Genomic DNA, 24,964 nt, shown 5'->3' with positions numbered 1-24,964 from the left:
AACAGATCTGCCTAATTCCACCATAGTCATAGGGAAAAAGAAAATATATATGCTACTAGGGGCCTTCAGACAGCCAGGGTCTACCTGAAAAAAGAGGAAAATACTGCTTTCCAGAAATAAGTAGAGAATGTTATAATTGATGATGACTTAAGTGATGTCTAGCCATATTCCAGGAGGAAGAGAAGATGCTTCATGCAGAGCTAGTCAGGGAGGCCTCTTGAGGATAGTCCTGCTCTAGGACTAGTTTACTCTGATTACCTGGGGAGCTGCACAAAAGTCACAGTAAGTCAATTTAATCATTATGCCTTGGTAAACACTGTCCTCTTTAAGAAGCAAAAAGGGAAAATATATAAAGAAGGTAGTGCTAAGAGTAGATGTCTAGAAACTTCACGGGAATTAGAAGTGGTTAGGAGATTCTTGAGGCAACAACCCACAAAATGTCTCCCTATTGGTCTACCTCCACTGCTTTCAAAGTGGGAGCTGCTCATCCCAGGAAGTTGTGAGCCTGTGGACTCTGAACCTGTAGTTAATCATCTCCTAAGGCCAGCAAAGGTCAGTCACAGGCTGGGCCTTCACCTACTCAACCTCTACAGAAAGTTAAATGCTTCATTTCTGCAATCATCAGGGATTTTATGTTAAAGAGAAGAAAAAGAGGGTACGAAAATTGTTTCTGATGAGCACTTTAACTTCAAATCAAGAAATTGATCACAAGGCTTCTTTTATTCTACCAATCAACACAAGTTAATCTGCACAGACAAATAATATGAAGCTTGATCTTACTGATTTTAATGAGGGGATTCTGTAGATTACTTTAACAATGAGGCTCAATTGAGGGGTTGCATCCAATGTACATAAGATGATCTAACGATACAGCCATTATTTGTCAACATTTTGCTTCTGATGGTACTGAAAAGGAGTAAGCATAAAACATGAGCCTGGAACTTCAGGATCGTGTCAGCAGCCTAAACTTGTATGCCAGAAAACACAAGGCAGTTACTGATGTGGGAAATCCAACAATCTTCAGCAGGCCTGACACAGAAGGTAGGTTCCTCTCCCAGAAGGTGTGGGTGATTTCAAAAGCTGGGACATCCTAGATGAATGAACATAGATCATTATCAGAAAATGCTTGAACTGACAAGGAGGGGAAAAACATATCTGTAAAGTCAGTGCACAGATGTGCCCTGGAGAGTGGCACCTATAATCACATCAGAGGCTAGAAGATGAAAGAGGAGAGTTGTAATATAGTTACTGGTCTATTGAGATGAAGCTGCCAAACTTACCTCCGATTCGGGTTCTTGAATGCAGATGTCTTGCTTTGGCAGCCTCCCCAGAGCATTCAAGACCTGAAAGAAAGTGTCCATGGTATTACTAAGTGAGATTTTGTAGTTTTGACAGATTCAAGGCCCCGCTGGCCATAGTTCAGCCCCATGAATGGAGTGAGGGGGCAGAGAAGTGGATATACAGGTTTATCAGTGTCAAGATCTAGAAAGGCCAGATGCCAAAATGCTGCTGGACTCAGGAGGGAGAGTGACTTAGCTTCCTTCCTTACCTGTCTAGCTGCCCGTTCTCCTGCTTCTACTGCTCCCTCCATGTAACCGCTCCAGTGTGTAGCTGTCTCTGTTCCAGCAAAGTAAATCCTGCCTACTGGTTGACGAATCACCCTTCAGGGGAACAGAGAGGTCACACAGAGTTACCTGAGAAGGCACTGAGTGTTCATGAACCGCTCGCTGCCACCATTTACCCCGTAGAAGACAGGGTAACTCAAACTGTTTCAAAAACTCCTATGCAAGCTAGCTACAGTGAAAGCCTCCTCCTTGTTTCCTGGGCCTGCACTCAAGAGTCTAAATTTTCATTCCAGAGAGAATCAGTCTGTCAGATCATCAATCTCTAAAGGTGATGCTGACTTTTTCCTTGTCATCCAGAATTGGAAGACAAGGACATGCATTAAATCCACAATCGGATTTATTTGCTTTATGTTTCCTGTTTGCAGTTCATTCTGCTCCCTGCACCGTCTTTTCAAAGGGGTGCATTCTTCATGAGATCACATCTGATGGAAGACCACAGCTATTCAGGCACTCCCAGGGAGTCAGGAGGAACTGTAGTGGCGAGTGAGAGGACAAGGAGATTAAATGATTTCTGGCAAAGAAGAGACCTGAGGGATTATATGTCTGTGTCCTTAAAAAGCAGTTAGCATCTATAAATTTATCTGGCAAGGGACAGGGAAATGAACCTTCTCTTTCAAAGAGGTTTTGGCGAAGAGAACCATGGTAAAGCTGGGCTGAATGGGCAACTTCACCGCCCCCAACCTTGTTGGCTTTGATTCCTACCACATCTATAGCCACTTTCATGAAATCTACAAAGCTGCACATCTCCATTCCAAAGGCCTTCACCTCAACCCACTGTCACACACTTTTCCAATTTAGGAAAATGTGGCTTCATCTATTCCTGATACTAGTCTCATCTTACTGACTTCTGCTTTGACTCCAGGACTACTCCAGTTAATCAATCCTTATATCACTAACAAAAGGCATTTGATTTAATTAATGAAAACAAACAAACAGAAATCTCATGTAAAAAAAGGGTTAACAAATACTTTTTCCTTCTCTGTGCACAAATGGGACCTTGAGTTAACTTTCTAGCTTTGTTCCCTTGGAAACCTGATTAAAGGTATAATGCCATCTATGTTACCAGGCAACACTATTTATGCTAAAAATGCCTCACCAGTCCCACAATGGTAAGTTGCATCTGGGCTGGGAATATTGGCATGAATTATAAATACCTAGTAGGAGTTTATCATTTTGGGCTTTGTTGAGTGTGGTGCCTCTTATAACTGTGTATGTCCCTTGCAGGGACCCTGGATACTATGTCTGTGAGGCTTTTACAAGAGACGATGGCTCTTATGGGGCATGGAACTTCTAAGCCATGGTGGACTCCCCCACCTTGTGTGGCTATCACACCTAAGCTGTACACAGCAGGGATGCCTCCCCCCTAAAGAATATATTATGCTGTTCTGCTGGCAAGATGTATTTAGCCCATGTCCTTTTGTGTAGACTGGTATCCAGGAGCCTAGGGTAGTCATATGTGACTAAATGTCTAATTGAGCTCAAAAAGGATCCTTTGAGGACATTGCAGCTTTCAGAATTCTCCCATGTACTGAAATTCTTAACTCGTGTTCTGCTATCGTTCTATGTGCTGACAGCTATTATTCTATGTACCTACATACTTATCTTCCTATAGATATCTAGAATATACAAATTGATTACCTGGGACATAAGACATAGGGATTTTGACTAATATTCCCATTGAACTTAGCTTATCTTTTTAAGTTTGGCACATATCTTGTATTAATCAGTACGGTGTCTGGGTAGTACCTTCCATATTGAGTCATAATCCCAGGGGGGAAGTAGGCAGTGTAGCAGCCTCCAGAGTACTGCTCTTCACACCAATTCTTCTCTTCATAGTGCACTGGCTGTAGTTCAGTGGGGAAAAAATTCCAAAGGAAAGACAAAGCTGAAATGCTGCCAGTCAACAATAAAAGCTCTTGTGTATGTTACTTTAACAAAAAGTTTACATTTTTAAAAAAATGGTAGCCCTGTTTTTCTAACACATTTAGGGAGAAATATGACAGTACAAAGTAATGCAAAGTAATGGCCTTTTGTGAGGTACCAAGAGACAAAACACGTATACTTTGACTTTCTCAACCTCTTGACTAGGGGAGGGATGAAGTATTCCGATATCTGGAAGAGAGGACATCTCCACACAGATTCTGACGTCTTTAGACCTCAGTCTACAGGAAACCCCATCAACAATCAAGTTCTAAATAACAGATTTTAACTCCCCATCTACCAAGATATTACTGCTGAAAACAGTGGTGAAAGGGAGGAGCTAGAAGATAGGCATAGTGTCTAAGAAAGGCTTTTTTTCAGAATCACTTCTCTAAGCTAGAAAAGTGAATGATAAGAATCCTGCTAAAGAGGAGAGAATTAAAGATAAAAAATGTTTCTCAAAGGGCACGAGAGAAACTTCTGTGATTTCCCTAACACATTCTGTATTATTCGAATAGTTCAGAGATAATCCCCTAAATGAACCCCCAGGTATCTGGTAAGATCTTCAGAAAGAATTTCATCCTCAAAATTACTTTCAGTGGTAGATTGAAAACACTGAAATTCCTAATGAGCTGTGAAGTGAATTTACAGATGGAAAAATAAATTAGTATGACTTTGACCTGGGTAGAGAGTCTAGATTCAGTTATATTGTCAAGTGTATATGACAATGTCTTCACTAACAAATGATGACATATCTAGGGTTTTAATTTACAGCAGTCAGTTGACATTGACAGGAGGGCAGGACCTTAGTTCTGGGAACTGATTGCATCCACCCTGGAGATAATACTTGCAGCTCCATGCTCTGATTACAACTGGCTGCCAGTTACCCATTGAACATTTAAATAGCCCAAGGAACCACTGCATCAGAAATTGCTGGCACCTAACAATAGCTCTTAATGTCCTTTCGTGATTGCTGAAGTTAAACCTCTAGTAAGCATACCCCTTATACTCTCTTCATAAGACTGTCAGGAAACCAGAATCTGCTTCGCTTTATCATTTAGAGCAAATAGAGCAGAACCTACTAGGTATTAAAACTGGGGGTTCTTACATGTAAAGCTTCTTCAGATTCTAGGACTTTGGAGTACAGCTCACAGATTTTCCTTTTCCTATTAAAAAAAGAACCAAAAATATTAAGGTTATTAATTACTAATGAATATAGATAAACACTGTGAGTTCCAGGGCTCTTGTCAATAAACCAAATTTATCAAGGAAAAATAAAAATCAATAACTTTATGAATCTGCTCTCAAATTAACTCTATGCCTCAATACAGTCATTTGATCTAAAGATTCAACAGCATTTTCCTACTTTTTTACATTTTCACCTCTTTTACTGCCCCATACCATATCTATGCGAGATTAAAATGGGGAAAATGATTTTAAAATAAATTCAGTGATTTTAGGAATTGATTCTAAGTCATTTTCCTGGAATATGTAGAATTCTAGAATAATCCCTTTTATAAGTCTATAGTACATATGACAGTGTCTTTTAAACCATCCTACATTTATGTTTTGCAGATCCTATGTACATATAAAGCTCATTCCCGAAGTGATGCCACACAATGTTATGTGCCTATTTGAGTTCCAATACAGACAGGAAATGTATGGTTCCCCTTCAAGGAGCTGTTCATAGTACAGATCAATAATCATAAAGGAAAGGCAGAACTGGAAGTCTCAAAACTACTATCTGCCTGTCTGTCTCTCTCTGTCTAACCTAAGCCCCTCATTGCAGAGATGAGGAGATGGAGGCTCAGTGCACTGAAGAGACTTGTTCAGCACCACTCAGCTAATTAATGGTAGGGCTGAGGCTCAGTTCTCCTGAGCATTCCACCTGTAGCAAGTATGTACTCAATAAAAATTTATTGAATCAAAATCCAGCCTTGGCCTAGTATGGTACCATCTTTCCTACTCTATGAGGTAGATATCTGATTCTTTCCTACTTAACATGAATGTTACAAGGAATAATTCCAACATTTTGAGTCAATTAGAAAGAAAAAATATTGACAACCATTATGAAAAGCTTAATGAGGCTTAACTTATTTTTGGCACATGTAATAAAACCTTTATTAAACAGAAGGAAAGCTAAAATCCAATTAACCTATATTACAGCTAATTTTTCATTCATGAATGATAAACCAGTAATAATAGAAATGTCATTATTTACTGTATTTCATATTATTAGATGAGTCAAGGATGAGTTCATCAAATATACGAGGAACCATCCTTTCCATTAAAATTAAAAACTTTTGAAAAAGTTATGTAAGACAAGGATGTTGGAGCAATTAACTGACTGATTTGTTGAGCTCTAAAAATAACAGAACCTATTTTAATGATGACCGAAAGGATCACTGTGCAAATCTCATAGTTGACTTTATTCACTGGTTTCTAAATCTGGCTGCTCATCATAATTAGTTGGAAAGCTTGTTTAAAAATACAAATACTCAGGTAGTTTCCATGCAATCATTCAGAATTATAAAACTGTCTGCAGAAATTTAAAAAATGGCAACAAATGAGTGTCAGCATCTTGATTTCAGTGTCCCTGTATGTGGAATATGTAGATTCACCTTTACCTGAGAATTCTCTGCAAGAACCATTTAAAAATGCTTGGAACTATATGCTAGATAATTATACAGTATCCCAGATATTGCAACATGGGGCTCTCTGGTAGTTCATGAGGCCCTTTATTTCTTGTTCTGTTTACCTTCATTTTTGTTTCAATTTATACCTTACATGAAAAGGTACAAAATTCAAAAGGATAAACTAGAAACATGGGAAAACCAATGGAAATACCTTAAAGTACTTCTCTTTAATCACTTTTGTATCCAGCTTCCTTTGATTTGTGGAACTTATTACTTTACAGAGTATTTCAATTCCTTATGAGTGGGAAAGAATGCCAACATGGTATATGCTTTGTGCAGGATGGTTTGGTTATGAGATGATTAAGGATACCTGGCACTATTTCCTAAATAAGCTCTTCTTACACAACAAAAATATACAAGTGTATTATTCATGAGTTTCAGGCTCCATTTGGAATGGAAGCTGAATATACACATCCCTTGGAAACTCTAATTCTTGGTACTGGGTTTTTCATTGGAATCATGCTTTTATGTGATTGCATAGTTTTTTTTTTTTGGGGGGGGGCATAAGTGATCATTCATTTGCTAGAAGCAATTGATGTCCACAATGGTTTTATTCCTCTCGACTCTTTAAATCTCATCCCTTTCTATGCTGGTTCTTGGCATCATGATTTTCACCACATGAACTTTATTGGAAACTATGTTTCGACATTCACATGCTGGGATAGAATTTTTGGAACAGACCTTCAACTTATTTCCTACACTAAAAAGATGAAGTAGGCTGAGAAAAGGACGGAATAAATATGTAAACCTTCCCAAAGATATACATTTTCCTGAATTAAAACTAGTAGCTAACATAGCTTCTGGGGAGCAGAAATAAACATGTATCTTAGCTGCTAAGTGATAAAAAAAAATTAACAATCTTTACCTTCCCAGCGGGAACTTTTTCTACTTTCCACTCAAGTTCTTTACGTGTAGAAACAAGAAAGATTTAAAGGCCATGTCGCTAACCTTACAAAAAGGTTTTATATAATGGAAGAAGTATTAATCTATGTCTTTTCTCCAGTTATACCACAGGCCTGAAGTTGAAATTGGTCTTTAAATCTTTTAAATATATAGTGGTCATTTCAAAAATCTTAATAGTGGATGTTGGCCTCATACTGAACTTGAAATTTTTTTTTTTAGAATTTTCCTAAAGATCAAAATATGGGTCGAATGACATCAATTGATACAGTGTGAGTGAGGCTAAAAACTGGTAATAGCTAACATTGAGAATTTCCACTCTTGTCTGGAGTTGACCAATTTGGGGTGCTTCTCTTTCTTTAAAAAGTCCTTTTGGATTCCAGTGTACTACTGGCATCTATAAATTCAGTTAATTCTGAATTAATTTAAGTGGAATATTTTAGTTTAAAGGTTTTCAAGGTTCTTGAATTTTTTTAAAAAAATAAAGCTTTATTTCTATTTACTATTTAAATTTTGAAAATCAGGTTTTCATTATACTTAATGCTATATCTTGAAACTTTGTGAACTGACTTGGTGCATTTGCACTTTGAGCTATAGCAATAAATGTGATCTCTTTTTTTTTGTATAAAAAAATACGAATACTCAGGCCTCACCACTAACCTACCAAATCATAATCTACTGGTCTCGGAAAAATATATTTTTCTAAACATTATTTTTTAAAATTTAAGTATAGTTGATATATATTAGTTATATTAGTTTTAAGTGTACAATATAGTAGTTGGACATTTTTATATCTTACAATGTGATCACCCCACTAATTCTAGTAATTATCTGTTAAAGTACAAACTAATCACAATATTGACTATATTCCCTTTCACTTTTTCCACCCATCCCTTTGATCTCTGTATCTATGAGTCTATTTTTGTTTTGTTCTCTCTCTCTCTCTCTCTCTCTCTCTCTCTCTCTCTCTCTCTCTCTCCATGGCCCCCCTTTTCTCCTTTCCTTTCTTCCTTCCCTTCCTACTTCCCCCCTTCCTTCCTGATTCCACATATAAATGAAACCATATGATATTTGTCTTTCTCTGGCTTATTTCTCTTAGCATAATACCCTCTAGGTCCATCCATGTTGTCACAAATGGGAGGATGCCATTCTTTTTATTACTGTGTAATATTTCATTGTATATATGTATCACATCAATCGTTCTATGGGAGATTTTGATGTAATTGTTTCTGGGAACTGTTGCTCCAGTCAGTAACATATTCAGAGTTCTAAGGGTTTTGCCTTATAAAAACTTTTGAAAATTTCAGTCACCATGTCGAATCATAACCCAATGTCTACATCCAGGCTGGTATTTATTTTACTATTAATAAGGAAGGAAAGCAGGATCTCCAAAAGAAAATGTCAAGTTTAGTATAGCATAATGAAAGAAAGTATGCATTAGATGGTATTCTTGAATTTGTCACAGGGTAGCTGTGGAGCCTTGGCCAAAGCATTCCCTGTCACTGAACCCCAAATTCTTCCTCTATTAAGTGATAGGTGGACACCAAAATAGTTCCCTTCCTGACATCACATCTCATGGTAGCCCAAATAAACAAATATGTGTACAAATGTGGAAACCTGCAGTTTATCCCTGAATTCCAAGGTCATCGAAGTAACACTCAAAGCAAGGGCTGCTAGTAAACTTGCTGCTTAATTTTTTAATTAAATGCAGAAGGAAGTATACATTGGTGTGTGCATTGGTCCACTTTAATAGCTAACAAAGGATTTAGGGCTACTCTAAGTAAGGGAAGCCCAGATATACCTAGAGGCAGTCTCCTAACAGCCAAATGACTGTTTCCAGGCAATATTTGAACAAATGACTCCAAGGAAAAACAAAACAACAAAAGCATAACATAGAAAGAGAGAAAGGAGAAAGAAAGAAATTATTGTCCTAAAATTGTTTTAAACTAGGCAGCTCTTGGGAAAAGGGAAGATCAGAGCTATGTCCTAGATAATCTAGATAATTCCCCTAATATGGTACATAAATTGAAACAGAATGAAAGAAACACATATGTATGAATTTTCTTTTCAGAAAAAGTACACATCAGAGAACTTTGGAAAGGGGATAATGGTCTTGGCAAGACGATTGGGACGTGGCCTCAAAAGTTTTTTCACAGCTAATATCTTCTATGATTTTACTCCATCCATGTTACAGAAAAACTCTACCTTTTGACCACTGTAAAATAAATACAAATATGTAAAACTAAATTAATATATGCATATGAACAAGGACTGAGTTGAAGGGGCAGTAGCAATATACAAAAAGGTTGATTGGGCCTACCTTCAAAAAAAGAACAAGCCCAAATAAACAACCTAATGCTTCATCTTTAAAAAGTAGAAAAGGAAGAACAAATGAAGGCTGAAGTCAGCAGAAGGAAAGCAATATTCAAAATTAAAGCAGAAATGAATGAAATTGAAAAAAACAATAGAAAAAATAAATGCAACAAAGAGCTGGTTCTTTGAGACGGTTAATAAAATTGACAAACACCTGGCTAGACTCACTAAAGAAAAAAGAGAAAGGACACAAATAAACACAATCAGGGATGAAGGAGGAGAAATTATGACAGACACTGCAGAAATACAAAAGATCATACAAGAATACTATGAAAAAGTATATAACACCAAATTCAATAACCTAGAAGAAATGGACCAGTACTTAGAAAAATACAACCTTCCTAGACTGAACCAAGAAGAAGTGGAAGATCTAAATAGACAGATCAGCTGTATGTAAATTGAAACAATTATCAAAACCTACCAAAAAGTAAAAGTCCCGGACCAAATGGCTTAACCAATGAATTCCACCAATCATTCAAAGAAGATTTAATACCTATTCTCCTCAAACTCTTCCAAAAAATCAAAGAGAAGGCAATACTTTCCAAATAATTTCAGGAGGCCAATATTACCCTGATACCAAAACCTGGTAAAGGGAACACACAAAAAAGAAAACTACAGACCAATATCTCTCATTACCACAGATACAGAAATACTAAATAAGATACTAGCGAATCAAATACAGCAACATATTAAAAAGATTATACACTATGATCAAGTGGGTTTCATCCCAGGGGCACAGGGATGGTTCAACATACACAAATCAATTAATGTGATACACCACATAAACAAACTAAAAAACTAAGAATCATATGATCATATCAATAGATGCAGAAAAAGCCTTCAACAAGACACAGCATCCATTTATGATCCAAACACTTAACAAAATTGGTACAGAAGGGAAGTAACTTAACATAATAAAGGCCATCTATGACAAGCCCTCAGCCAACATTATACTTAATGGTGAAAAACTAAAAACATTCCTTCTAAGATCAGAAACAAGGCAAGGCTGTCCACTGTCACCACTGTTATTCAATAGAACATTGGAGGTCTTAGCAAGTGCAATCAGGCAAGAGAAAGATATAAAAGACATGCAAACAGGAAACAAAGAAGTCGAATTGTAACTATTTGCAGATGACATGATCCTCTATATAGGAAACCCTAAAGACTCCACAAGAACACTACTAGAAACAATAAGCAAATACAGTAAAGTTTCTGGATACAAAATCAATGTTCAAAAATCTATAGTGTTCCTATACTCTAATAACAAAGTGTCTGAAAAAGAAGTGGAAAAAATAATTCCTTTTGCAATTGCAACAACAAAAAATACCTAGGAAAAAAATTAACAAAACATGTGAAGGATCTTTATAATGAAAATTATAAGACCCTATTAAAAGAAACCAAAGAAAATACAAATAAATGGAAATATATTCTGTGTTCTTGGATTGGAAGATTAACATAGTTAAAATGACCATATTACCTAAAAAGCATTATACAGATTTAATGCAATCCCCATTAAAATCCCATCGGCAGTTTTTAAAGAAATAGAACAAAATATCATCGGATTTCTATGGAAGCATAAAAGACCCTGAATTGCCAAAGCCATCCTGAGAAAAAAGAACGAGGCTGGAGGCTTCACTCTGCCTGACTTCAAATTATACTACAAAGTGACTGTAATCAAAACGGCATGGTATTGGCAGCAAAACAGACACATGGACCAGTGGAACAGAATCAAGAGTACAGAAATAAACCCATATTTATATGGTTAAATAATGTTTGACAAAAAAGCCAAAAGCATACAGTGGAGAAAGGAAAGCCTCTTCAATAAGTGGTGCCAGGAAAACCGGAAAGCCACCTGCAAAAGAATGAAACTAGACTGTTGTCTATCAACATACACCAAAGTTAACTCAAAATGGATTACGGACCTGAATATAAAACCTGAAACAATAAAATGCATAGAAGAAAACATACAAACTAAACTAAAGGACCTTGGACTTAAAGAGGATTTTATGAATTTGATCTCAAAGGCAAGGGAAGTAAAAACTAAACTAAGTGAATGGGACTCCATCAAACTAAAAAGCTTCTGCTCAGCAAAAGAAACTGTCAATAAGGTAAAGGGACAACCATCCAAATGGGAAAATATATTTGCAAGCAACACTTCCGATAAGGGCCTAATACCCAAATATACAAAGAACTCATAGAACTCAATGACAACAACAACAAAAATACCCAAATAATCCAATCAAAAATGGGCAGAGGACATGAACAGACACTTCTCCCTAGAGGACATACAAATGGCCAATAAATATATGAAAATATGCTCAACATCTCTAGGTATTAGGGAAATGAAAATCAAAATCACAATGAGATACCATCTCACACCCGTTAGAATAGCTATAATCAACAAGACAAGTAATAACAAATGTCGGAGAGGATGTGGAGAAATAGGAACCCTCATACACTGCTGGCAGGACTGCAAATTGGTACAGCCACTATGGAAAGTGGTACGGAGGTTCCTCAAAAAACTAAGAATTGACCTCCCATATGATCCAGTAATCCCCCTACTGGGTATTTACCCCAAAGATTAGAAAACTCATATTTGAACAGATATTTGCACGTGAATGTTCATAGCGGCATTATTCACAGTGGCCAGGACATGGAAGTAACCAAAGTATCCTATGATAGATAATTGGCTAAAGAAGCTGTGGTATGTGTATATATATACACACACAATGGAATATTACTTAGCCGTAAGAAGAGATGAAATACTGCTATTTGCAAGAACATGGAAGGACCTTGAAATAATCATACTAAGGGAAATAAGCCAAACGGAAAAGGTTGAAAATCACATATCACATATGTAGGATATAAACCTAAAACCAACAAATGAACGGGACAAACAAACAGAGACTCATGGACATGGAAAATGGACTAGTGGCTACCAGAAGGGAAGGGGAGGGGGAAAATAAAAAATAAAAAATAAGATGTTTAAAAAAAAGGTTGATTTGTTGGGATTTTGAGGGTATTCGTGAATCATTGTGTTTTTCATAATGCTATTATATTGTTGTATGTGCAACATACACAACATAAAACTAACCTGTTACATATGTTTAACGAGTAAATTCTTACCTTATATCTTCATGGAGTTTAGAAAGTTGAACAGCTTTTCGAGCAAGTATGAAGCTGGAAAGAGAAGTTACATTTGAATGATTGGGTGACAGCAGTTTATTTTAAAAGTTTCCTCTTCTTTTTGAAGTGTTCTTGTCTCTACCTACTCAGTATTAATGAAAACTTCCACGCCCTGCCATTATTTCCCTCTACTAGAGCAAACATCAGGCTGCCTTCAGTCTGCCTCTGCCCAAAACCCCTGCTAGGCTGCGGGCTCCTAAATGATGGCTGACTTCTTACTCAATATTTTACCCTCAAAGTTTAGCATAGTTCTTGGCATACAGTAAGAAATCAAATATTGGATGAATTAATGTTGCATTAAATGATATTCTGATAATGACTGTTGCCTTCAGCCAAATACTCGATAAAAGCTGAAAAAACAAATATAAATAAGTACCTGTAATGTATGTTGTGGTGGGCCACCCAGATCCCTTCTTAAGGCCCAAGCACTCATTACCCTCAGCTCACAGCTGAACCCTTCCCCAGCAATCACACTTTGCAGGAGAGGACTGATTCAAGGTCCCTCTCCCACCTCCACAGAATGACTGGCTGGAAGGTGTGGTGTGGGTACAAAGGCCCACCCCTTGCTTCAGTGTAAGGTACCAAGTTGGATAATGCAGAACTATCCAACTACAGAGCTCACTGTGGTATTTCTTAGGCCTCCATTGGGACAACATTAAAGCCCAACCTCTTCTTCTGCCTAATGATGATTCCTTCCCTTCTCCATAGGTAGTGATCTCCAGAGTACTTCCCAATTAACTTCCTGTACCCAAACCTCCATTTCTGAGTTAGCTTCATGAGATACTGACTAGCACAGTCCCCAAATTTAGTATTTCAGTAAAAATCTGAATTTAATCAAATAGATTCTATTTATTATACTGGTACTTTAAATAATTGAATTGTGACAAGAAGTCCTTAGCTATGATACTACTATTAGAAAGCTTTTAAAACTCCAAATGAGCTAAGGACAATAAAATTATTTCCCTATTTAAAAAAAAAATCGTTTAAAAGTTGTATTTCTTCTGTTCTAGAGAAAGAAAGACAAGGTTAGGAATGAAAATGCAGGGGCTGTAAACAGATATTTTGTCCTCTCCCTCACCCCAAAATTAAATTGTTTCATAATTTGATTGGCAATTCCTTTGGAGCTGTTATTCAAGATAATTCTGGGAAGCAAAGATGCAAAATGTATTTGTGTTCAACCAGAGAATAGCATTTCAGAGGAAGTTGTGGCTGTTTAGGAAATTTGAACTATTAAACTTTATGAGATACAGTCATAATTTTGCTTGATTTGGCACCTTATGTTATGGCTTGTTGGTAATGATTTTAGTCAAATTTTAGGTTTATGAAAAAAATCAATAATGGAAATTGCCAATATCTAATGAAAGATTAAAATGATTTATCTGAACACCTTTTTAGATATTGGGTGCTTTTTACAGTTCTTTTCTAAAGGGCAGTTAATGTTTGCTATTTCTTTTGAATCTCAAGTCAAGAATGAAATAACCTCTTTGATCTAATCCTAACTACGGACTACTATCCTTTAAGTTTATTCAGTGTTTTATTGAGGAAATTAAACATGCTAGTATTGAGTTCACAGTTCTAAGGTACAAGTTCCTTTCTGGTTTCCAAAAGGGGCTAGTTACCACAAACACAGCACTGGACAATTAACACCCTTATCTTAAAGGCTTTCCTTGCCCAGAGCAAAGAGCAGGGTGGAGGCAATATAGTTTCAAGGCAAGAACAGAGTGGAAGCAATTGTCCAGATTAAGCAGATGAGGATATCACTTTTTTAAAGCTGTTAATTAATTTATTTTTATTACATTTATTGGGGTGACCTTAGTTAATAAAATTTTATACATTTCAAGAGTATAATTCTATAATACATTACCTGTATATTGCATTGTGTGTTCACCAAAGTCAAATCTCCTCCATCACCACATATTCGACCCCATTTACCCTTTTCTATTCCCCCTTTCCCTTAAGAACTACATGATTTCACTCATATGTGGGATATAAAACTGAAAGCAAAAAATGGACAGAATATCACTTTTTAGAAACTGCTTAAATAACCCCATACACATCTGGAAGGCTTTTGCCACACATGTCCTTGTTTAAAAAGCTGAAGAAAGGCCAGAAGGGCAGATGCCACAACATCTAACTCCCAGGGCAAGGAGAATATCAATGTTCTTCTACCCACAGTTGAACTGGTCTTGACTGAGCCACCTAAAAACTACCACTACCTCCTACTTTCCTTTGGCATATAGAAAGTGATGGCAAACTGCACAAACCATTTGTATCCTTTCCTGCCCAAAGGGGTTACAGATGAAGAGGGGTACTGTTCCTGTGGTCATTGTGCTATGAGCGCTTGCCTTTCCCAGGGAGGCTGGTGCTGTTTATTATTATTTTTTTACTGCCAGGGAAGTGGTTATAAAATGTTTTGTTCACAGTCTGGCAGCACAGCCTGTTTTCTAAGTCCCTTGGATCATAGGTCTACTCCTTTTGATTTCGTAATTTCCCTTCAATGATGCAATGTTCATGAGCTCAACTCTCTCGGGGGTTAAGGGGAAAATGATTGGTTTCTAAAAGTCACTTGATTGCTATAGAAGCTGTGCTTTTTTTGTTGCCATGTAGTAGAATAAATAGCCCTTTTGTTTGTATAGCTTTGAAGAGGGCTAAAAGGCATGGCAACTGGGTAGCTGCAGCACTCCTTAGCAATTCCTTTGTTAGAGTCCTGCTTTCTTCTCTGGATTGCTAGTCCCCAAGGGCAGAGCAGCTGTGTACAGAATTGTGAGAAGAGGGGATGTGCTCTCCTTTTCCAGACACAGAACCTCACCCTGGACCATCACTGGTGAAGGACAGATATGAAGTGACCTACTGGAAAAAGTGCCATCCATTTGAGGCCTGGCTCTGCTTCAAACTGCACTATCTAATTGGTCATCCATCTTATATCCCAGGGTAACAGTTAACATATTAACATTTGCTATGTAGTGATGTTTGGAATGGATAAAAGGATAAAGCCCAGAAACCCTAACTTTAGAAGATTTTACAAGATAAAATAGTTCTCATTCCACAATTGTTGTGGACATTCTGCCTCTAGGCAGGGTTGTCTACCACACCATCTGTCTCACTTCCTCTTTTGCTGTCCTCAATATTTAAGCTTTATTGGAGAAAGAAATATATGGGCACGAGGTGTCAATTTTAATGAAGCTTCCTAGTGCTCTTGTCCCCTATACAAAACATTAATATTTTAATACATGGAAATATATATTTCTGTAGGGTTATTTATCATTACTTGAGCTTGATTCCAAAACAATATGCTTTGTCAGCATCCACAATAATATACCAACACAATTTGGAAAATGAAGACACCCAGCTCTAACGTACCCCATGATAGCGGGCAGCGATCCATCTGGCTTGGTGTCATCGAGGGTTATTGAAATTGGAGCCTCCTCATCTTCGATGATCATACATCCACAGTAATCTTAACCAAGAGAAAATCAATAATAAATTGAGACTGATCTCATCAGAGATTTAGGGGGAAAATTATGCATATATAAAAAAACTATTTTGCTAAGAGAAAGGCAAAGCTTAAACTATTGGTCTTTGCCCCAACCCTAGAAGCTATTTCCTATCAAATACACACGCTGACTATACAAGATGTCTGTTCACCCAGACACATGGAAAGTGATCCATATAAATGACCTTTACATAAAGGTCATGTATGACCAATGGATGGCTAAATTGTAAGATGGCCCTGGAGTCCTGGAATATATACGAAGGAAACTCATCTATGAACCGCTGGAAGAAAGGGCAAGAAGGAATCCTTTGTGTATGAGCAGAAGGCTTATCAACAGTAGCCACCATATCTGCCTAGACCATGCCTCATTTAATCCTCGCAGTACCCTGAGAGTAGGTCTCATTGTTACCATTTTACACAAAGAGACTGATGCTGAGAGAGGTGAAGTGTCACGCCAAGGCCACACAGCTCATAAGCAAGTGAGGCACAGGATTGTGTGACTTTAAAATAGCACTTTTTCCATGGTGTCACTTTGTCTTATTCTGCTCATGAAGAATAAGTGGCAGAACATATGCAAGGAGTCAAGATAATGGTAAGCCTAAAACTGATGGGATCTCTTTCTTACCTTTCACTGCCAGCAAGTATTCTTGGGGTCATTTTGTGTTGAAGGGACTATGAGGAGGGGCTACTGAGATTTCTGATCCTTTCTATACCAATTTGAAAGTATTTATCTTTTTTTCCGTCCACTGTCTAGTATAACGTTTCTTTAAAAAGTGTGGTTCCTTCACTTAATACAATTTAAACATGAATAAATGCGATTTACCCTTCTTCCTCCAAAAGGCCTCCTTGTAATACATCATGCACTTAATGATAGCTCCCATTGGAACACGCTGGATTAACTGGTTTCTCTCAGTCGGTAGCTCTGGTCTAAAGTGGATCTTGGCCGTCAAAGTTGGAGGGATGGCACTAATTACATATCTGCACTAAAACACATGAACATAAAATGCAACCTCAAACATGGGTCACAGTGTTTGCAGAGGGCATGAAACATCATATTTATCATTTTGAATGACACTGAGCAGTAACACCATACAGAATGAGGCAACAAACAAGGCATGTCAACCAAGGCTGGTAATTTAGAAGACCGAGTTGGAAACATGCCGGCATTAATTATGTCACTGCTTGGATTACATTTGGTTAGAAGCTACAGAAGACACAAGGCCTATTTAATATATGTTCTTTTTGACTAAACTGAATTACCTTATATATTTCATGATTCAGTGTCTCTATGATGATGTTTTCACCTGACTGGTCAACACATGTGACAGGATGCTTCAGCTTCACTTTGTCCCCGAGGAGGTTCATTATCCGTTCACTCACTTGACCAGATCCACCTACAAACTTCCGTTCCTACAGAAGTCAGGCAGGAAAAGAAATATTATAAAAGTCCAAAGAAGAAATATCATATTGCCACTGATTGGAAAAACTTCAAAAAAGTCACAGGCCAAACCTCTACCCTCTGCATACTTAACTATTGGAAGAACTCATTAGGACAGAAGCAGTCTACCAAGAGACCTTGATCATCATGCTCTGCAGTTTCTGGTAATGATAAGCTGTTACTAGTTTATAAAGTCACAGAATCAGAAGAAATGTTCCCTTATAACAGTAGTCCCTTGACTGAATGCAAATATCAACAAGTCTGTGGGCTTCAAATTCCCAAGAGTGCAGTGCATGGAGGAAGCCCTGAGAAACGAAGAGTGATGTACTTCCCCAGAAGATGTGCTTCCTTTTTTTAAGTTATTTTTTTCCTAGTTTTATTGAAACAAGGATGAACATTCTATCTCCCCTAGGTTTATAAAAACCCCAAGCCAAGGGTTTTCTAAGCAGATTAAAATGTTCTCCAAGAGAACAGGCTCAGGGTGCACTTAGAAATCATCTGATCATCACCAAATGATGTTCTAAGAATCTAAATATCAGATATTTAATTAATTTCTGAAAAAATATCTAAAAGTTTCAACACAAGGGCAAAAGTGTAAAAGCTAAGCACCTGTCTATTCCTCTAGACATTGTTAAATAATTCCCTTGAGCAGCCCTATAAGACCATGAGTCCCACTGTGATCTGCTGTATTCACCATGGAAATAGTTCCAGTTTAAGAAGTTAAGTTCTTAATGCAACGTCTTCTATAAGAACCAGGGAAATATATTTAGTCTGTTATAGAAGATTATAATGATCTCTGAATGGTTAGAAATACACATAGGCACTGAGGCACAGCCCAATATTTGACAATTAGGTACTTCAATCACGCTCTGCCAGAAAAGCCTGCATGAGCAGCCATGCAGTCATTTTTATGCTTTTATAACTGATTTTCGTTCTAATGATACCACCAAAATTCTTTTTAAAAATGTTTTCATAGTATTTCAGACCTACATTCATGGTCTGTCACTCCTCAAGAAACTGGGACTATTTAATTTATAATTTGACCCCCGTTTTCCAAGACTTACTTTGAATTTTAGTGTAGTGGAGAGACCATGGGCTATTTCCATCTTATTCACTGTCTACCTCCCCATGTCTAGTATTGGTTGAATTAAATTATTAAAGGATAAATCTAAGTTCTTTATAAAGATAGTGTGGTAATTGTTTGAAATTTATAATCTGAACTGTTCTTTCCAAACGGTCATGTAGGTTTTGGCTAGAAGTATCTTCTTGGCTCCTTTGAATGAGGGATATAAATACAAAATATGAGGCAATATACTTCAGAAAGTAAAATACAAGTAAAAAGGAGCAATGTGTCACTTCCGCCTATAAAAAAAAGATGAAAATTACAATTGTCCTACATTTGCTAAAGCTAAGGGTCAAATGGGCAATAACTCTCAGGGCCACAAAGACATCTTGGGGAGTTCTGGAGATTTACCAGTGGTATGGAACTAGGCAAATACTAGTTCACAGCAAAAAAAAATTAGAATCCAAAATGTAGAATTTACTATTGAAAGAGTGGCCATAAATCACTGTGAATAGGAAGAACAGTCACTTCCATTCTATAACAGTTAACAAAATAATTGAGACATAGAATGGGACAAATAAGCCTTATATCTGGAACAGAGATGACTAACTACAGTAATTTTACAAGTACAGTAATCATCCCCTTATCTGATGGGGATATGTTCCAAGACCCCCAGTGGGTGCCTAAAACTGAGGACAGTACTGAACCATATGTTTACCATTTTTCTGACATGTACATACACTTTACAGCATTTATTTGGCATATCTGAATTGCCAGCATCATTACTCTTCCACTTTGGAGCCATTACGAAGTAAAATAAGGGTTACTTGAACCCAAGCACTGTGATACTGTGACAGTCAATCTGATAACTGAGATAGCTACTAAGTGACTAATGGATAGGGAACATCTAGCGTGGATACACTGGGCAAAAGGATGATTCATGTCCCAGGTGGGAAAGAGTAGGAGGGCATGAGATTTCATCTCACTTCTCAGAATGGTGCACAATTTAAACTCATGAATTAGCTATTTCTGGAGTTTTCCACTTAATATTTTTGAATGAAATTGACCACAAGTAATTAAAACAGCTGAAAGAGAACCCATGAATAAAGAGTGGGGGCAACTGTAGTAAAAATTGTTGGAAATTAGTTATTTCAGTAATTTAGTTCCTCCTACATAATTTTACCTACCTCCAAAAGGAAAGAACTGAATTTCTGAAATCTAATTAATTCAAAATGAAACATTCTTTAGCTGTGAACTTATTTTTACAAATGAGAAAAGGAAATGAGAAATTTTGTTTTTGGAAATGTTTTTTGAGATTATTTTAAGCTGGTAACCATTCACGTTTCGAAATATGAAAGCAGTTATTAAGATGCTGATCTGGGTGAGAGCAAAAATCACAAATTTAATTATATCTGAGAATGTACACTCCATACCTGGCCCCCATTGGTAATCGAGAATATCCGAGTGGTGCCACCACACTGCTTCACATACCACAAGAACCATAAGGCAGACACCTCGTGGGGCTCAGAGGTCACATTGATGTTCACAAAGAGAGATGCAAACTGCTTAGCAGTGCTGGTCACAGAACAAGAGCAGATGCCAGAGATAAATACATACATGCTTCACAGGACATCATGTTTTTAAAACACAATTTAGTATGGTTAGAAAACATTTTTATGGCTTTTGAAAAAAACTCATGGACTCAATTTCTGAAGGAATGTATATTTTAACTCTTGGGGAAAATAATCTTTTTCCTTGCTTTTAGGAAATGATAGGTTAACTGCAAATATGCTAATCCCAGTATAGTCCAAAAGGTCAATATGCTTCTTAGGGATAGTTAAGAATATTTGTTCCCATTTACTTGAATAACCATTCTCTACTCTCCACCTCCACTGTCCTCACTCTGGTCCAGGCTACCACTGCCCATCACTTAGGTTACAACAATGGTGGCTCTTCATGGTCATCCCTATCTAGTAATCTTATAGCTCCTTCTTGATGCTTCTCTACATTATAGCCAATGAAGTCTTTTAAGAGCCCCAAACTCAAAACAAAACAAAACAAAACAAAAAATAAAAAGCCACTCTGCTTAAAACACTTCAATGGTCTTCATGGCAAAAGGATCTTTATAAAAGCTGTTTCCTGTTCCCTTTACCTGGAAAATAACTTCTCGAAACACCCACCCTTCATAACTCCCATCATTCACTGTGGCTCATTCCTGGAATATACCACCCCTCATACCATTCATCCTTCAGGTCTGCACCAATACACTGTATATAATTTTTGGAAAATACCATCCATCCTCCACTTTTCTTGTCTACATACCAACTGGCTCATTACTAGAAGATAACATTCTCCCACACCATCCATTGGTCCTGTCTTGCCTTATCCTCTGTGGCTCATTGCTGCAAATACCATCTAAACACATATTCCATCTCTCACTTCTCTCCTTAACTACTGTGGCTTATTCCTTACAGTCACTGTAGCACATTCATGGATCATACCATCACCTCATATAAACCCTATTTTTGTACCACCCCCCACATCCACTGTGGCCCATTTCTGGAAGATACCATCCCCTATACCAACCACTATCGCCTTCCTCTTTCCCCATACACTGTGGATTAATTCTGGAGGATACCAATACGATCCCTGACACCATCCAGGCTTCCTGCCCACTCCCTATCCACTGTGACTAATTCCCAGTTCCTGGGGGTGGCCATAGCAGGGCCAATGATCTCAGGTGGATTTTTTTTGCTGGCTCCGGAACATGATCAGCAGCAGATGATGAGGAAGATGTTCTGTAGTCTAAGTTTCCTGGTTCTCTGGAAGCATTGCTTTCTTTACCGTGGTGTGGTGGATTCATGGAGTAATACCTGTAACTTTAATGGTAGTGAGAGTTGCTAATATAACAATGTGAGAGCCTGTTTTGTTTGCTGGAATGGCTCTTTTTTCTAACGCTTAACCTATATTTCTTCTCTTGACTAAAAGGGGTGGATCTAATTCCCTAGAAGGATGGAGGCTCTTTCTCAAATTTAGTTTATCTTTTAAATGAGAATTATATTACAATAATTAGGAAAATAAGGCAATTATGATCTGAGTCTTCTGACTATGACTCTAAATTTATTACAAATACCTGTGTACAGATCTTTAAAAAAAAAATTCTGCTAGCCAGATCCTAACACAGAACTTACCAAATTTCTTTCTCTACTAGCTGTATAGCCTTAAATCTCTATTCTTCCTAAATTTCTGCTAACATAGTTGCAGTTACTTCCTTCTCCCCCTTTTGCTCTGGGGCTGGTGTGGGGGGAGAGTCTCCCGTAAAAGATTTTGTAAGGGGAGAAGCCTAAAGGCCTTGGAGTACATGATGGATTAGAGTGAACCCTTTCTGAGAAAGGATAACCTCAGTGCCTTTGCAGGCAGACCCAGAAACCCTTCAACTAATTTTCCTGCCTAACTCTTTTCTAAGAGCCATGAACTCCCTTATTATTAGTATGGACGTAGAGGGACAGGAGCTCTCTTCTTCTGTATCTGCTTCCTGTTGAGAAGGGTCGTAGTCCCTGCCTACTGGTGTTTCATGGAGCTCTTTCCCTTTTTGCTTCAGGGTGGGGATTTGGGTTTCCTGCTGAGGTGCCGCCTCAGTCCTTAGACAATGGGAAAAAAGATTTGAACTGATTATTTAAATTATATATGTATATATCTATTAATTTGCCTATTAAAAGCAAGTAAAGGGAAACAGGCTTGGTTAATGCCAATTTTTCAGACAAGGCGCCTTCCGCATTGGACCTTGGTCCTGACGTGTGGTAGAGAACTTCATTGCTAGTCCTGTTCTCACAATGGGAAGAGTAATTTATATTAGGCTGACTATTTTATTCTTGTCACTGTACAGTTATTATTGGAGAGAGGCCCATGGAATGGGTCAGGACAGAGTATGTAGCTCTAGTACCTGGTAAAAACTCAGTTCTTTTTTCTTTCCGGCCATGTTGAAGGTGACCTGAGGCTCCACTGTAGTGATCATGATGGATTTCTTTAAGACTGAGCTTGCAAGCGCTTGGGCCTTCGTTGTTGGAGGGGAGAGTAGCCCCTTAATAGAAACTTGCTATGTGGGATGAGGGCTTATGAGGTCTACCCTTCCCCGGCTTCCCAGGGCTGGATGGATGTTTGCCCTTCTAGTGCCTTTTTTTCTGCAGTTTTTACATTGATTATGCCTCAGTTCCAATGATTCCACCCATGGCCAACCAAGATCAAGGCCTTCCAGGCCTGCAAGGTTTTTATTGCCTAGGGTCACCTCGAGATGGTCCCTGTATTATGGCAGCGAAAATGTGCACCCTTTTTGGACTCTGCCTCCTTCTCTGCCTAGTCCAAGTTATTGGACACCTTAAAGATCTCTGGAACGAAGGCAGCCTGCGGGATTGGTGTCTAGGCCCCAACTTTTGGAGCTTCCTTTGAATATTGGGCACAGGCCGAGTTGTGAAATGTATAGCCAGGAGTGTCTGGCCCTCAGACTTTGGGCTAATGTTAGTATATTCTTTAAAAGCCTCAGAAAACTGGTTAAGGCTACATAAAACACAGAAATTATTTTGATTAATCATGGAATCCTTGTTTTCTACTCAGAAAACTTTTCTATACCATTAGTAGCAGACTAGTAGCTTAAGAAACATTAAAACATAACTTTAATTTTGCATTAGTTTACTTTTGGCATTTAAATTTCCAATCTCATTTAGCTTAATTACATAAAATTTCCTCTCAGGATTTCTTTTTACTACCTTTTTCTAATATTTTCCTCATTCAGAAATAACTAGTTTCAAGACAAACACCTTTCCTTTAATTTCCTTCAAAATAAATTTCTATACTTCATACCTTCTATTACCAAAAACACATTTTCCTTTCCATTAGATTTAGAATTTTAATTCAACCACTATATTATATATAACACAGACAAACATAGAGCAGAGACATATTCATATTTCCCTGTCATCAGTATTTGTAAATTCTCTGGAGGTGCATGTCTAGTTTCCTTGGGGAGTGATGAAATAAATGGGGTCTCCAGAGAACTTGAATCCCCTCAGAGTCCAAGGGTAAAGAGGGAGGAGAAAAGCTCCCAATTATTTTGAGATCCCTGGGAAAGTGTTCTTATCATTGGGCCATCTAATAAGTCTTGGTAAAGGAGCATAGAAGCTTGTGCATAGGGGACATCTTCCTATTTTCCAGGTTCTTGCAAAAAAAAATCTAATTGGAGGATAATATTGTAGTTTAATGAACTGTTTACAGGCTAAATTTTTTGAACCTCTTTCCATTGTTAGTTTGGAAGGAGGAGGGTCCCTTATGGGTCCTTGCTGCAGGGAGTTGCCGCTACTGTATTTCACTGACAGTTGGGCTGTGGGGCTGTGGTTTCTGCCTTCCCTGAAGGGCACAAGCTGGGAAGTACTTGTGTTGCTGTTCAGAAAGGAGGAAAATCATTTTTCTGTCCTCGTGAGTTGAACTTGGGCTGCCTGGGCAAAAGCACTGAACTTTAACCTCTAAGATACCAGGGAACTCAATCCTAGCTGTGTCTGAATCTGAAAGCATGTTACTCACCCCGAGAGGATTGTGTGTGCATCCTGTGGTGTGGTGCTGGTGCCACCTGGAAAGGCAGAAGGGAAATGAGAGATGGCAGAATGGGTCTGGGAGTTTCAGTCCGGGCATTAGTGATTATTTTTTTCTTTCAAAGTCCTTGTGTTGTGTAGATTCCCAGAATAGGGGCTCCCGTTTACCCCTCTTTGTGGTTTCATAGAGGGATTTGGCCATATGTGTCAAAGGTAATTTGAGCCTGTAGTTTTCCTGGGATCAACTTAATCCTGTAATCCTCTGAAAAACTTTTTAAAAATTTTTTTAACACACAACCTAAGATAGTTGGCTTAGAGGAACTTTCCTCCCTTTTTGGAAGTCCCTGACCTTTGTCTTCTCCCCTTGAGAAGACCCTGATGTCTTCCCCTGCTGGGAAGACCCTGATCTGTCTTCAAATTGAAGACTAGGAGCACCCTCTAATGGCCATTCAATACCAAAAGAGGGCCAGTTTATCTCACAAAGGGTGAGGAGTTTCTGTGGGGCGAGTTTAACTCTATAATCTCCTGAATAACCCTTTTCTTGTAGTTCTTGACCATCATGGCCAGAGGAGTAGGCTTTCCCCCTATGCCTCCCATGCCTCCCATGATAGACAACAATCACACTACACAGAGAGTCGGGGGATAGGGTCAGGGAAATTTTGGAGGGGACGTCATTTGCTTTGCCCAT

At 38.0% G+C, this 24,964-nt stretch overlaps 1 protein-coding gene and 1 pseudogene across 1 annotated transcript in view; one reads left to right on the top strand and one right to left on the bottom strand.

Annotated features, from left to right (window-relative positions):
* Positions 1-701: 701 nt before the first annotated feature.
* Positions 702-24,964, bottom strand: part of LOC107498766 (amine oxidase [flavin-containing] A-like) — a 36,034-nt gene continuing 11,771 nt past the window's right edge. Inside the window, exons 3-13 of the mRNA XM_036226525.1 lie at positions 24,269-24,314; positions 20,128-20,269; positions 17,454-17,603; positions 17,017-17,176; positions 16,061-16,157; positions 12,641-12,694; positions 4,654-4,711; positions 3,372-3,469; positions 1,550-1,661; positions 1,281-1,343; positions 702-1,090 (exon numbers count right to left, since the gene is read on the bottom strand). Of these exons, the coding sequence (XP_036082418.1) occupies positions 944-1,090; positions 1,281-1,343; positions 1,550-1,661; positions 3,372-3,469; positions 4,654-4,711; positions 12,641-12,694; positions 16,061-16,157; positions 17,017-17,176; positions 17,454-17,603; positions 20,128-20,269; positions 24,269-24,314 (1,127 nt within the window). The 3' untranslated portion in view covers positions 702-943. The remainder of the gene's footprint in view (positions 1,091-1,280; positions 1,344-1,549; positions 1,662-3,371; positions 3,470-4,653; positions 4,712-12,640; positions 12,695-16,060; positions 16,158-17,016; positions 17,177-17,453; positions 17,604-20,127; positions 20,270-24,268; positions 24,315-24,964) is intronic.
* LOC107498744 lies at positions 6,271-7,216 on the top strand (annotated as a pseudogene).

The sequence above is a fragment of the Rousettus aegyptiacus genome, unplaced genomic scaffold (assembly GCF_014176215.1).
Source record: "Rousettus aegyptiacus isolate mRouAeg1 unplaced genomic scaffold, mRouAeg1.p scaffold_m13_p_9, whole genome shotgun sequence".
Taxonomy (NCBI): domain Eukaryota; kingdom Metazoa; phylum Chordata; class Mammalia; order Chiroptera; family Pteropodidae; genus Rousettus; species Rousettus aegyptiacus.
Note: the sequence above shows the minus strand (reverse complement) of the source record. Positions and strands in the feature narration are given on the sequence as shown.